Source organism: Kogia breviceps, chromosome 15, assembly GCF_026419965.1.
Source record: "Kogia breviceps isolate mKogBre1 chromosome 15, mKogBre1 haplotype 1, whole genome shotgun sequence".
Lineage (NCBI taxonomy): Eukaryota > Metazoa > Chordata > Mammalia > Artiodactyla > Physeteridae > Kogia > Kogia breviceps.
In genome coordinates this window covers 26,282,442-26,297,104 of record NC_081324.1, presented here as the reverse complement: position 1 = coordinate 26,297,104, position 14,663 = coordinate 26,282,442, and the positions used below count along the sequence as shown (strand labels likewise).

Genomic DNA, 14,663 nt, shown 5'->3' with positions numbered 1-14,663 from the left:
AGCCCTCAGGGACCCTCCTTCCTTAGTGGAAGCCTGTAGTCCTCCATGTCCTCCTGCTCCCTGTATACTGTCAATTCAGCACTCCACCCAAATTAGTCTAGATCTGGTTTCTGAGCCCTTCCTGTGAGCCCCTATGCTTACATTGCAACTCTTGCCAGACACAGACAGGCCAACGCTGCCCAAAGATGGGCCCCAAGTGGCCATGCCTTCTTCACAAGAGCTGGGAGCCTCCCCACATTGGGCTGTGCTGCATCAGCCTAGTCCAGCCTCATCCCCAAACACAGACACACACATGGCCACAGCCAGAGAGTCTTTGCTAAATGAACCATTTGACTGGTTTTACTGGATGGAAATTGAGCGCTTTTCAAACACAGTGACAGATACAAATTAATCCCTGATTATGTTCTTAGGCATAAGTCACAGTCACCACTTCAGGATCACTCGAGGACAGCCACATACATACAAGTTAGAATTATGCTGCAGGAGTTGGTATAAACCCCCGCTCCTCAACAAAATTTGCATGAAAATAAGATAACGGCTGCAGCCCCATCCCCCCGACGCTTTGGAATGGCACAGAGTGTTTCTCTCCAGGGCAAATAGAGGGAGCAAATCAACCAGAGGAAGGGAGGGATTTTTATTTTTAAGCAATGCTCCAGCTCCACGCCCAGATCGAGTTTCTCTACATCCCAGCAAACAACATCTCAGTCTCCCTTTTCTTCTCCAATGGGAAAGGCTCTACAGAACACAGTGCCATGTGATGCGGCTCTTGAGAGAGGAAAGCAAGGGAGGGATGGGGCTGAAGAGCAAATGGATGTCACGTCCGCATGGCCACTTTGTCTTCACACACGGGGGGCCACTTAGGGATGAGTCCGTGCCACCAGCCCCTCGGAGGGACTCCACTGGCTGCCTTCACATGCGCTCCTGGAAATTGCCATCAAGCCTGGCTGACGGACGGCACGTGCAGGCGCAGGGCGGGGAGCACACGGCCGCAGGGACGAGGTGTCCGCAGCTCCCCTGTGGTCTGCTATCATCTGTCCTGGCTTCATTTGGGGAGCAAGGTGGCAGGGGTTTGTGAATCCAAACTGTAGCACTGAACAGTTGTACGCTCGTTGAGTTCAAGTGTTAGTTTAAAAAATACATACGCATTTACATATATTTCACAGTTCAAACAATACGGCTTTGAAGAAGAGTTATGGCTTTCTGAAGGGAGGTCAGTTGGGTCCAGAAAGGGAATTTGCAGGCCACCAAGACCCTGCTGCACCCCTAAAACATGTGTGCAGAGAGTGGAAGCCTCAGGGAGGGCCAGCTGTCCCCCCAAACCTTGGGAAGAGGGTCTGGCTCAGAAGCCTGCCACAGCGGGGGCCGAGGGTCCTGCCGGAGGTGCAGGAGGGCCGGCAGGAGCTGTCACTTGGGATCCCAGCAGCCTCCCCGCAAATGGCCACAGCACCAGGGGGCTGCATCACTGTGTCTGCTGCCAACAGCCTCCACACTCCTGCTTTGCCGCGGCCTTGGGTGACTCTCCTCCAAGGGCAGCTGCCACCCTCCCCCCACCAGTTACAGCCCCCATGCTTGGGGCCCGGAGGAGAACGGAGCCCCAAAAGGCCCCTAGTCACCGACGCTGGTCAAGGCATGAGGCCAGGGGTAAAGCCCAGGCCTGAACCACACTGCAGTCAGCCTGACAACCCAGAGGGAAGAAAACACAAGGGCTTCAGGGGTGAGAGCAAGACATGGCTGCCTCTCCCTGCCCCTTGGGGAGCTTGGGCACCCAACCGGAGCTCACCACCATTCCATGAGACCCGGGGCACGCCTCTGTCACCTTCCTGGGCCTCAGTCCAGTCGGGATGCCACCACCTGCCTTACCCTCCCTCCTCCTAGGAACACAGCGAGGGCTGGTGAGAAATTGGATGATGAAGATGGGTAGAAAGTAGAAGTGTTCACTTTCATAAGAATGTGAAAAAAATAGTCATATTCTTAAATTCACAAATAAATCCAGGCCGAGTCAACTGCAGAGCCTGCCCTGGCCCCGGCTGAGATCCCCCTCCCCCTCCCACGTGCAATAGAGACACCACAGGTAGAAGCAGAGGTGCAGGAAGAAGACACCCCGACCACCACAACCAGCCCCGCTGCACGTCCCCTTTAAGAAGGGAGGTAGAAGGGGATGCCCTTCTCCCTCCTCCTTGGGGGAGGGCAGCAAATGTCAGAGGGAAACTAAGTCTTAAACAGTGAGTTTATCCATCTCATGAATCCTATATTATCAGATAATGAACTAGTTCTCCTACCTGAACTTCAAGATAACTAAGGGCTAATCCTTTAAGCACCAAGACATCTATGCATGCATTTTAAGTGTTTGGGGATGCAAATAATTCCAAGTGGATAAAACGCTTCTCTGCCTTCTTAAACACAGTCTACCGAACATTGAGCGTTTTCGTACCTCTACGTGGTTGTGGATTCCGCAGGATGGGCTGCTCTGAGGGGTCATTTGTTGCCCTTGGGGTTATTACTACATATTGGGCCCTCCACTAAACTACTTGCCCCTCCACTAAATAGCCTCAGATCACTTGGTATTTTCTGAAATGTATAGATTTGGTCTTTTTAATGCCATTATTATTAGTCTATTAGCTGCCACTTCTTGCTAACTAAATCTAGCACCTGTTATCATTCTCTTAATTTGCTTTATTATTAGAAACCAGAATCAAGTTCACTAGATTTGAATTTAAAATTAAAGTGGGGCTTCCCTGGTGGCGCAGTGGTTGAGAGTCTGCCTGCCGGTGCAGCGGACACAGGTTCGTGTCCCGGTCCGGGAAGATCCCACATGCCGCGGAGCGGCTGGGCCCGTGAGCCATGGCCGCTGAGCCGGCGTGTCCGGAGCCTGTGCTCCGCAGCGGGAGAGGCCACAACAGTGAGAGGCCCGCGTACTGCAAAAATAAAACAATAAAAAATAAAAAATAAATTAAATTAAATTAAATTAAATTAAAGTGAATGCCATGAGGGATTTGCTGTTAGCAAAATATTTGGTCTTTGATACAGAGCTTTATAGCAGCTACTTTGGGGGCTTAAAATTAATTTTCCTTTACCTGAGTCCACAGCTGCCTGGGGCTGAGTGAACTTTCTGGGTAAGTGGCCCTGGGAAGTGAGGTGTGCTTTGACCTTGTTTCAATAACACAGTAACTATTTCCTCCCTTAACAAATTTTTGCGGCTGAATGAGGAATTGTGAGCTGCCATGGGGATAAAGTGCTCGCTGGTACTACACTGCTGGGGGCATCTTCAGATGGAAGGGGCAGGGGACTTGCCTCCAGTTGGAGACAGAAAAGATTGAGGCAGGATCCAGGCACTAGCTCGCTGGTTGCAACTGGAGCCTTTTCCAGCAGAAGGTGGGAAAGGAAGGAGGAACGTAACGCAGGTGTGAACCCTGGGTCACATCAGCCCATTTCTGTTGAGATGTTTCCTCATCACCACCTTCCTTTTCTGTTTTCCATGGGCATGGTAGGCAGAGGGCCTGGTCCAGCTTTGTGTTAAAGCATTTTTGTGTGCTGATCTCACCTCAACATCAGTTACAGCGTGACCCTCAGCTGGTCACAGGCTGGTTCCAAGCTCCAGAGACCCTACCCCTTAGCTCTGATCCCAAAATGCATCCTGATCCTGGGCACAGACGAATTCTTAATTCAGGTACACCCTGAGCCTACTAAACCTGGGAGAAGAAATCTATGTAACTTTGCTTTAAAAAGATTTCATAATGTTTATTTAAATGTTGAAAATGTTCAGAAAAAGAGCTGTTTGGTACCTGTCAGAAATCTCAAGCGTGAATCGATGCTCCCAACCCCTAACCAGGAAACAAATGCAGCAGAGCAGGGCTGAGCTTATGACAATATCATATAGAGCAGGGCTCCTCAACGCGTAGTCCCAGGACCAGCCTCAGCACCGCTCAGGAACCAGCAAGGAAGCTCCACATCAGGCTCGCCAAATCAGACTCCAGGGAGGGGCCCAGGAACCAATGAGCTCTCCAGGTGATTCTGACACAGGAACTGCTGACCTAGAACAACAGTTCTCAACCTCGGCTGCATAGTAGAATTATCTGGAGAGTCAGAAAAGCCCTCATACTCAGGTCACACCTCAGACCAACTGGGTCAGAACTTCTGGGGGCAAAGTTCAGGCACGAGTGGTTCTTAAAGCTCTTCAGATGACCCCGATGTGCCGCCAAGGCAGAGACCTTCTGCCTCAAGACAATGAGCCTCAACCACTGCACAACAGAGTCACTCAAGGAGATTTTAAAAAATAAGAATATGGGGTCCCATCCCCAGACCAAGTGAATCAGATTCTCTGGGAAGATGAGGATCTGGCATGGGGGTGGTTTTATGAAGATCCCCAGGTGAATCCAATGTGCATATAAGGTTGAGAACCATGATTCTAGAGGAAATAAAACTTTTACCTCAAAGCTGAGCAAGTCATTTAGTTGAAAAAAATGAGTTACTTGGTTGCCAAGGGAACCATCCCCCTACTGGAAAGAGAGACAGTCACTGATTTCTGGCTTTTGTGCCAAGAGCTAAGTCACGGTAATATATGTATGTATGTATGTATGTGTCTCTCTCTCTCTCTCTCTCTCTCTCTCTAGTGAAAAAAAAGAAGGTTCACTGAAGAGATCATGCAGGGGAAATATCTAAACACTTACAGAAGCTGTGCTGTTGACTCTTAGGACACTGGCTGGCCAGCACAGCTGAGCCAAGCTAGCAAAGCATGACCAGGTCTGTTCTGACCCTCAGCAAAGGATGCTGAGGTTGCCAGAAGCTAGGGACCAACCAAGGGCCCAGGACAACTGCTCCAGGCAAAAATCAAAATCATAATCCTATTATAGGGACACTAAAAACAGTTCGGGTCATTTGAGAACAGCTTATATCTGAATGATTCTATATGAAATAAGCCAGTCGCAAAAAGTCAGATACTGTACAATTCCATTTATACGAGGTCCCTAGAGTGGTCAAATTCAAAGAAACAGAAAGCGGAGGGGTGGTTGCCAGGAGCTGGGAGGAGGGGAGATGGGGAATTGTCCTTTCATGGGTATAGAGTTTGAGTTTTGCAACTAAAAAAGAACTCGAGATTGGCTGCACAACTTAACACTACTGAACTGTACACTTAAAAACGGCTAGGATGGTAAATCTCATGTATATTTTACCACAGTTGAAAAATAGAAAAAAAAAAAAATCTCTGATAGTGTCGAGGCCAAAACAGATTTCATAAATGTTATAGATTCCTGAGCAGTTAATTTTTGTTGCTAATTTAATAGTGGACTATAGTTTATATTCATATTTCCAGAACTCACTGAAGTTATGTGCCAGATTCTTGGTTTTGCTCTTTTATCACTTAAGACTCCAGTCTGAATATCAAGCCAGACATCACCACTCACCTGGCAGTAACCACTGACCCACAAGCGGTGCAGAGCCCAGTTCTCCAGAGGACATGGGCTCCAAGACCACCCACCGGGAGATGTCACAGTGCTGATCGCTCAGCATCACCACCCCTCCCCCAGGTTCTGAGTCCAGAGGCAGGGGTTTTAACAAACACTCACGGGATTCTGATACAGGTGATCTACAGTCTACCCTCTGAAGAACACACTGCTTTATCAGGACGCCTTGTAGGATGTAATCAACCTCAGACTGGCCTGGCTTGACCAGTCCTACAAAGAACAAGAGAACAGGGCACATCCTGGGTATCGGCACACCCTGAGCCTGGCCTCACCTGGCTGTAAGCCACAGCCAGCCTCCTCCTAGAAGGGTGCCCTGGTTGCAGGGAGAGAGGCCAGGGTGTGTGTTGAACTCAGAGCAGCACCATCCCCTCCCCACAGGGAGACCCCCAAGCTCCTGCCTTCCACTGGGCAACTGGAGTGGACATTTTGCAAAGCTCAGCTCATCTGTTTCCCAGCCAATAAATAAAGCACTTTCCACTTGTTCTTGAGCCATCATTGATGAGTCCCTCGTATACTGTTACCCAGCCTGTACCTCAGCACAGTGATTTCAGATCCTGACAAATCTCTATGGTTCTGAAGGAGGGAAAGGAAAAAAGAAAATCTTTCCCTCTTTTGTTTAAACTAGAGAAAGAGGGTTGAAGAACAGGCAAGAAGCAGATGAGCAAGATTATAACGGGAGGAGGCAAAAAGAAGGTAGCGGAGACGGGGTGACGGAACCGGCAAGCAACTGCAACAGGGACATTTCAGCCTCTTGCGTCCCAAACTCCCCAAGGGCAGGTGGGCAAGTCTTTGTATAGCTCAGTGCTTCCCACATAGAAGGTACCAGGCAAAAAAATAATCAGCAGAGTACTCTCTTAAGCTGACTATTACCCCACGGTGTTACTCGGTTTATTAATGGGGTCTCCTGAACCACTGGAACCCACCAGCTAATCAGAGACCCCACTGCTATAGTTAACACATGGCTCTGTGCCAGTGCTGAAGGCACCAAGATGAGCCAGATACAATGCATTCTCCTAGGGAAAGGACAGACACTCGGCCAAGGACACATGTAGTATGCTGTGAGGACATCCTAACAGAAGTCAGTGATGGTTGCTGCAGAAGCACAGAGAGTGCCCAGCCCAGCTTCACAGAGGGGAAGAGGCGGGGACCATCACCTGACATTATCTGCAAAAGTGGTGGAGTAAACGGGAGGAGGGAGGAGGTTGGAATGTGGGGCCAATCCAGGCATTTCCAATAGCTTGTGCAGAGGCACAGCACCTACAGGAGTATTAGAGGGATGGTGCTGGCAGGAAGGTCTCTGGAAAGGTGAGTGAGTCAGCTTGGGACATGCTCTGCACATCTGGGTAAGGGATCTGGACTATATGGTATAAGATGGCAATGGGCTCCACCAAAGGTGTTTCTGGAAGTTAATTCTCTAGAAGCAGAATGGGCAGTCAAAAGGGTCTGAGTTAGGGAGTTAGGGCAGTGGCTGAAGGAATGCAGGTAGGGAATGAATTCAAGGGATACTTATGAATCAGAATTGATAAAATTTGGTGAACAAATAGACATAGAAAGTGAAGGAGAAGGAAGAGCCAAGAGTGACCCAGGTTTGGGGTTGAAGGGCCAGTGATGTGGTAGAGCCTTTCAGCAGGGGAAGAAAGGAGGAAGAGGGAAACTGTTCTCTGGGTGTCTAGTTTGTGCTGGCACTGTGCTAGGCATCATGCAACTCTATTCCACAGCTGGTGAGGCTGGTGTCCTGGCCTCAACCTCAGATGATGAATCAGAGCCTCCAGGGGCTTTGGTAGCTCCCCCAAGGTCACTAGTAAGTAAGGGCACATGACTTTGAATCCAGATTGCCCTTTTAACGGTACCAGCTGAGGACATGTTGAGGTCTGAGATGCTGAGCAGGTACAGACATTCAGACGGCCACGGCAAGCGTGTTCCTGATGCTCCAAGGGAGAAATGGCCTCCAGGAGAGGGGTGTAAGGTGCAAGGACAGGAGAGATTTGAGGCTGTGAACAGATGTGATTTCTGCAGAAATGCTCCTAGAAAGAGAAAAGAACCCTGAGGAAGCTTCACAGAAGATGAGTTAACAAAGAAGCCTGAGCAGGAGCGTTCAGAGAGGCAGGAGGAAAGTCGGGGGAAAGTGGTTCCTTATAAAAAAATAAAAAGGAAGAGAGGACTCAAAAGACCAGTGTGGCCACCCTGTCACACGTCACATGGATGTTGAGGATGAGGCCTGACATGGATCCACTGCTCTGACAATTACAATCATTCTGCCAACATTCAGAATTCAGGACTGACCCCGGCACGGCCTGGTGTTCCTCTCGTGCTAACTGTCCCTGAGCCCAGACTTGCTAGCGCTCAGCTCAGCTCCTACGTGTGCCTGGGGGACTCAGTTCAGCATCTGGACATGCGCACCGGACCATAAGCTCCAAGAGGGCTGAGGCTACGTTCTGCTCATCACTAGTTCAACGGCCCCTCGCACGGTGCCCAGCACAAAATGAGCGCTCAGTAACAATGTGTTGAATGCCCAGCTGAAGCCAGCTCTGTGCTGTCCTTCAGTTGTCAGGAGGTGCTGCCACTACTTCCCCCCCCCCCATACTCAGCAGAGTCAAGGGCAATGGGCTCCCTGCTCTCTGCAGCACCAGGTGATTAGTGGGCAGAGTTGCTGCAGCAGCATTGCTGAAACGGTCTCAGAGGCCACATCTGACCTTGAGCCACCTTCCTTTTTGCTTGGCTGAGCACCTGAGTCGTTTACTTGTTTTTGCTGCCTTTCAAGCCTGGGGCAGTGGGCTTAAGCACAAAGGAAGACACATGGTTGTTTTGTTTCGGGGAATTGATTTCCCTTATACAAGAGTGTCACTGGTAGTCTGTATGGTGGGATGGGGGTGGAGTTGAGAGGAAAGTGGTGGGGTGGGGCTTCCTGAGTCAATGCCCAGGTCTCTTCGAGCCTTTGAAAAGGTGCATTGCCTCCAAACACTGGCCGCAGGAGAAAAGTGTAGCCTTGAAGTCAGGAGGCTGAGTCCCAGTTGAGTCACTAGCCGGCCACGTGGCCTTGGGCAAGTCCCCCAACATCTATCTTTTAACATGTACCCCTTCTGCAAAATGTGGCAATGGCCTCAGCTCCCCTGCTTGCATTGCACTGTGGGTGCATCTGTACTGCTGCCAGGGCCAGGGCTGGGTGAGTGGGGGAACACCTACAAGCAGCCTCCCTCCTGGACCCATAACAGCCTCCCAGAGCACTGTCCCTAGAGCGGGGCCCAGCACCACCCTAAGTGGCCTCTCAGTCAGGATCCCTCTTGTTCCAGCCTTGGTGACGCTGGCTAGGAAGCAGCTAAGACAGGTTTGGAGCACAGGCTTTGGGGTTCTACAGACGTGGGTGCGGTTTCCTCCACCGGGTGCTTGGCCATCAGCAAGACACTGAATGGCTCTGAGCCTCAGTTTCCCCACCTGTCCACTGGAGCCTTCTTACCCAAGGGGGTGTTGTGATGATCACAGGAGACAGTGCAAAGAAATTGCCCAGTGTAGGGCCTGACACAGGATGAACGTGCAGTAAATCTTAGCTATTATAGTAATAAATATTATTTATGGCTTAGATCCATACATCATGAGTACTTCCAAAAACTTAAATAAAATTAAAGATTACAGAGACCCTAGGGATATTTTTTAAGCCTTTAGTTGTAGAGATGAGGAAACGGAGACCCTAAGGGAGGGGAAGGGACTTGCCCTAAGACCCAGAGACTTAAATAGGACCGAGAGCAAGGAGTCCAGCTCCTTCACAGGATGGGAAGCCCAGCCCCTACAAGGGACCTGGCTGGGGCAGATACCAGCCCATGACACCTTTGGCTGTGAGAACCGTGGTATTTGACTCACCGAGGCTCTTGCCTCCAAACACTGCTCCATCTGGAACATACACAGAGGGCTTCTGGCAGAGGGTTCTATCCTCAGCAGGCACTCAACAGAGCCCCTGGCATGACTTGACCCAGGTCACCTCCCTGTTCTGGGCCTGTTTCCTTATGTGGGACAAAATGGTCTTTAAGAGCCTTCGAGTTCTGACATTCTGTAGTTTCAAGAAAGGGGCTCAATTAACCACAAACAAGTGGCTGGAAACCTCAGTTCACTGGAATCTTTCCAGATGTTCCTTCCTTGGGAGAAACAGGCAGAGCACAGGAAGCATAACCATCCACTGTCCTCAGGAGGGTTTCCTGGTGGCCAAGTGCTTGGGCCTAATTTACCTCATCGGCTACTTCCTTGCTTTGCAGACAAGCAGACGGGCTCAGAGCAGCCCCAGGTTTTCCCAGTGAGGACCAGAGCTCAGAACCAAGGCCAGCATCTAGAAGAACAGTGTCGTGCACAGAGCACTTGCTCCATATTGGCCCACCGACATGAAATCCAGGCAAGAGGAAGGGGTTCTGCCCTGGATGGGGAGGCTGGGGTCCCGGGACAAGGCCTGTGCCCTCCTGTCTCTCACCAGCTGGGCCTATTGCTCTGCCTGTAAACCAAGGTGATCAGATGAAAGGTCCCGTTCCCTCCGAACACCCAGTGGGCGGGGCCAGAATTTGTCTATGGTCTGCCCTCCACTCCTAGAAGACAGAGATACTGCTTTTATGTGTCACCATGTCTTCCCAAGCCCAGCCTCAAACCAAAGCAGAATAGGCTTCTGGAAATATTTATGGGAAGGAGGGGAGAAAGGAGGAAGGGAAGAAGGGTGAGAGCAAAGAAGGGATGGGGGAGGGAGCTGAAGGTCTTTCAGGACTAATATTCTACGATTCCACAAAGCTAAATTCTAAGGCAATTCATACCACGCAAAATTCTAAGGCAAAATACCACGGGGGAAGCAAAGGGATGTGAAATGACATGTGAACCCCTTTTAGCCTAGGTACAGCTGACTTCCCAAAGCAGAGGACCTGTGGATCCAGGCGTGTGAAGGTCACCAGGCTGAGTGCTGTGGGAGGTCCCGCCTTTACAGTAGAACCTCAGTGACGCTGGTGTCAGAGACCATGGCTCACTTCCATCGCTAAGCTCACCAGTCACATGTCAGCGCTTTCCAGTCTGGAGCCTTACGGTTCCAATTCAGGAACATTATACAGCAGGATTCTGCAGTATTCAGGAACACATAGAGGGACGGATCTTATAAATAACTCCTGGTTAAAACAGAGCTGAAGACGGAAGAGGAAGCAAGTCGCTAAGCACTTATTGAGTCGATGACATTGGCTTGGAAATCTTAGTGCGAATGGCTGGTCTGGTTTATTTCCTTCTCATCAAAAGATAAAACGCAGGATTGAACTTGGAGGCACCAAGACTTATGTGTGTGCCTGAGGATGCATTTGAAGGGTGTGGCTCTGCTTGGCTGACGGTGTCTTGGCGAAGATCGAAGATCGTAACACAGGCCTTGCATCAGATCTCACAGTGCCGCTTGATGGACTCGGTTGGTGGAACCTTGGTTGGTAATCCCTGGACCTCTTTGAGCCATTGTCCCCACAGGAAGGTCTGGCCGCTGGGTTGGCCTCTAAGCTCTGAGGTTCTCTATAAGAAAAATTCAGGGCTGAGACCTGGGTATAAGACTCAGGAACCCAAAATCCTGAGTTAAACCTTAACCATGCTCACATGTCCTGTCTCCCTCTTTTCCGTTCCCGCTGGGGCCTTCCTTTAGCTGCAAAGAGGTCATACAGTTTGTGCTCTCCTGGTTGCTAAAAGTGAGTGGAAATGTGCTTGATTCACTTGCTGTCCCCAGGGCCACAACCTTGAGGTGCGGCCCAGCAGCGCGCTACCCGTGCACAGGTGGGGGGCGCTCGGCACGGAGCTGACTCTGCCTAGCCCCCAGCCCAGCCTCCCAGCCCACAGGACCCAAGCCCGAAGCCGAGCGTCCGAGGGCGTGCCAGCCTCAGCGCCAGGCCTTCGCCGTGCCCTGCGGGCGGGCGGGCGAGGAGGAGCGAGGTTCCGTGTGCCGGGCTGGCGGGCAGCCTGTGCCGCCCTCAGCAGCAGTTGCAGGTGCCCGTGTGCACGCGCAGGATGCCGCGGCTGTGCAGGTGCAGGAAGTTGAAGATCTCGGAGGGCATGGCGTGGAAGCCCGGGCGGGGCTTGACGTTGTCGTAGTAGTGGTGGGTGATGTAGAGGCCCGAGGGGTTCATGGGGAAGGCCCAGAAGCCGAACAGGTGCACCTCCTCGCACAGTTCCAGCGCCGCCGTGGCCAGGATGAGGCCGGTGCTGATGCGCTTGGCGCGCACCCCGAGGCTGAGCCAGTAGCGCGACACGTTGACCAGGTACTGCGGGTGGAAGTAGTACACGGCCTGCGGCGACTCGAAGTCGTCCAGCACGTACTTGACGCGGATGGACACATCGGTGTTGCGCGTGTTGTAGAATGCAGGCAGCAGCACGGACGCGTTCTCGTACACCTGCAGCACCCGGTAGAAGGGCCGCCGCCACTTCTCCAGCTTGTGGAACCTGGCGGGGGCGCAGGGTGAGACGGGTGCCCAGGACCCTCCGCTTGCCCCACCCCTGCACCCTGGGGTCTTTTCAAAGGACGTAGGAGCATCTCAAAGCACCCCCCACCCCGGCCTTCTTTCGGCTCAGTCACTTAGCAGATGAATGTCCGCCTTCCTCCGGGACAGTTATATTTTTGTAAGTGAGTGCCGGAGAGGGCAATCTGGACCCCAAGGGACAAATATCTAGTGTGTGGTTGCAGGGGGGGGGGGGGTAATACTTAACCCGTATGGAGGAGAGTGCCCGGGACGGGCTCAGAGGGGAAGGGGCGAGGGAGTGGAGGCTTTCCCTGGAGCCCTCGGGACTCACCTGTCACTGCCTCCCCCCAGTGAAGAACACCAAACCAGCCGCCTGTCCTCTGAGCCCTTCCTCCACCGCAGCCCCTCGCTCACCCTTCTCTTTACACTGACCAGCCCTCCCAGCTGGCTCACTGCGCACCTCTCTGAATGCTCCCTCACTCGGCTGACTCCTTGTAAATGTGCCCGGGCATCTGACCGGATTTAACAACTCCCCCTCCTGTTACCCTTCATCTGACCTGGAAGTGTGACTATGCCCCAGTTGGAGTTTTAACCCCATTAGCCCCTCCCCCAGGCCTCCCAGACAGACCCCAGGAGGGGAGTCAGGAGGGGGCTTGAGCTCTTTGCATGACGCTTCTCCCCACTGCCCGGGCGGACACACTGTGTAGGGAGCTGCCTGCCCCCGTCACACACTAGAAAGCTCTCTGGCCCCTCTCTAGGGGAAGAGAGTCTAGACCAGTGCTGTCCAAAAGAAATATAATGCAGGCCACAAATGTAATTTTAAATGTTCTAGGAAGCAGATTTAGAGAAGTAGAAAGAAGTAGGTGAAATTAATTTTTACAATAGATTTTATTTAACCTGATATATACCCCCAATACTATCATTTTAATATGTAATCAATATAAAACTTTAATGAGGTACGGCCCATCCCCTTTTTCATATTAAGTTTTTTAAAATCACGGGTGTGTTTTGCACTTACAGATGGCACATCTCAATCTGGACGGTGCCCAGTGGCCGCACATGATGAATGGCTATCATATTGGACAGCACAAGTTTAGAAAGAGGGCCACTGACCTCTCTGTGATGATGCTGGGGTTCACCGTGACCACATCTGTCTTCACCCCTACATCCATGGTGTACTTCTCCGAGATGGGGGGTAGGTTGCACCTGCAGAAGAGATGAGGCAGCCCGACTGCATGTGGTATGTCGTTCTAGCTGGAGCTGGGGAGCTGGGGTGTGTGGCGAAGAAAGGGCTGGTGATCATGTGGTCAGGGGGACACAGAGGAAAGCAGCTGGGTGGAATCTTCGTGCCTGAGCATGGAAGCGCAAGTTCAACCCCTTCCCTCACCAGCCCTGGGTGACCCAGTGGTTGTAGATCCACGACCCATGAGATCCCACTGCAGCCTCAACCCAAGTCTCTTTGCTTTAAGCTCTCATTTTCAACCTATCTTCTTCACCCAGGCTAAAGAGGGAAGTGAGGTTCCCCAAAGAGATAAGAAGGGCTTCTACATAAGGAAGAAGAAATACAAGAACAAGTGTCTAGCTTAGGTAAGGCCAGGGTGAAGCTCATATTGGTGTCAGCCACAAGACTACCCTGGTTCCGAGCAGTGCTTCCAGAAGGGTGGAACCCAGCCAGAGAGGTGGCTGCCCAGACGACCTCACCAACAGATCTGCATGACCCCTGGGAGTCCTCAGTGTCTTCACATCTATTATGCCATTTGCTCCCATTCTGCAGATGTGGAGACTGAGGACCTGAGAGATTCAACCCCTTGCAAGGGACAGAGCTAAAGGGGGAAGGGACAACCCAGAGCATGAGGTCTGCAGGGGTGGGGAGTGGGGATTAATCACATAAATGGCAGCGTTAGCAGGCTGGGGAACCAGAAAGGGGGCAGGCATGGAGCGGGAGGGCCATGGGGGTAGAAGCAGCAGGTGCAGACCCGGGGCAATTCTTACCGGAAGACAAAGTCGGCGCTGTTGATCTCCCTCCCGCAGCGGCTGTTCTTTAGGATGCCCCCATTGCCCACCACGGCACATTTCTTAAATTGGGACCGGTAGTAGGGCATGTCCTGGGGAGACAGGGGCACAGCTGTCAGAGGCAGTGCCACCCCTGCCTTCATGTGGTGCTCTCCCCTCTGCGCCCACGTCCACCTCCACTCCTCGTAGCCTCACAAGACAGCCTTGTAGTAAATGTGGGAGAAAAGTGGTTATTCCACTTTGCAGATGAAAAGAGAGGTCAAAAGCTTCGTTCTCAGTTCCACAGGCAATTAGGAATGAGCTAGAACTGGAAGCCAGATCTCCACAGCCTTTTTTTTTTTTTTTTTTTCGGTACGTGGGCCTCTCACTGTTGTGGCCTCTCCCGTTGCGGAGCACAGGCTCTGGACGCGCAGGCGCAGCGGCCATGGCTCACGGGCCCAGCCGCTCCGCGGCACGTGGGATCTTCCCGGACCGGGGCACGAACCCGCGTCCCCTGCATCGGCAGGCGGATTCTCAACCACTGCGCCACCAGGGAAGCCCCACAGCCTTTTTCAATAAGCCCTGGGATGCCTCTGGTTTCCAAAAAGACGAAAGTACAAGTTATGGCTAACCCTGCTTGCCTTTGGTTTTCCCAGTGGAAACTCAGCTTCTTTTACTTCTAGTCCACATATTTTAATGGTTAATGCAGACCTTCTGGGAGATGAGAGCAGCAGAGATGTGGCAGAGCCACCAGGGACCAGGGCCCTAA

At 51.8% G+C, this 14,663-nt stretch overlaps 1 protein-coding gene across 3 annotated transcripts in view; it reads right to left on the bottom strand.

Annotated features, from left to right (window-relative positions):
* Positions 1–310: 310 nt before the first annotated feature.
* ST8SIA5 (ST8 alpha-N-acetyl-neuraminide alpha-2,8-sialyltransferase 5) overlaps positions 311–14,663 on the bottom strand; it is a 78,643-nt gene continuing 64,290 nt past the window's right edge. For all 3 annotated transcript variants that reach the window (XM_059041003.2, XM_059041005.2, XM_059041007.2), the window contains 3 exons: positions 13,895–14,007; positions 13,016–13,108; positions 311–11,885 (listed from right to left, as the gene is read on the bottom strand). In XM_059041003.2, coding sequence (XP_058896986.1) covers positions 11,417–11,885; positions 13,016–13,108; positions 13,895–14,007 — 675 coding nt within the window. In that variant the 3' untranslated portion in view covers positions 311–11,416. The remainder of the gene's footprint in view (positions 11,886–13,015; positions 13,109–13,894; positions 14,008–14,663) is intronic.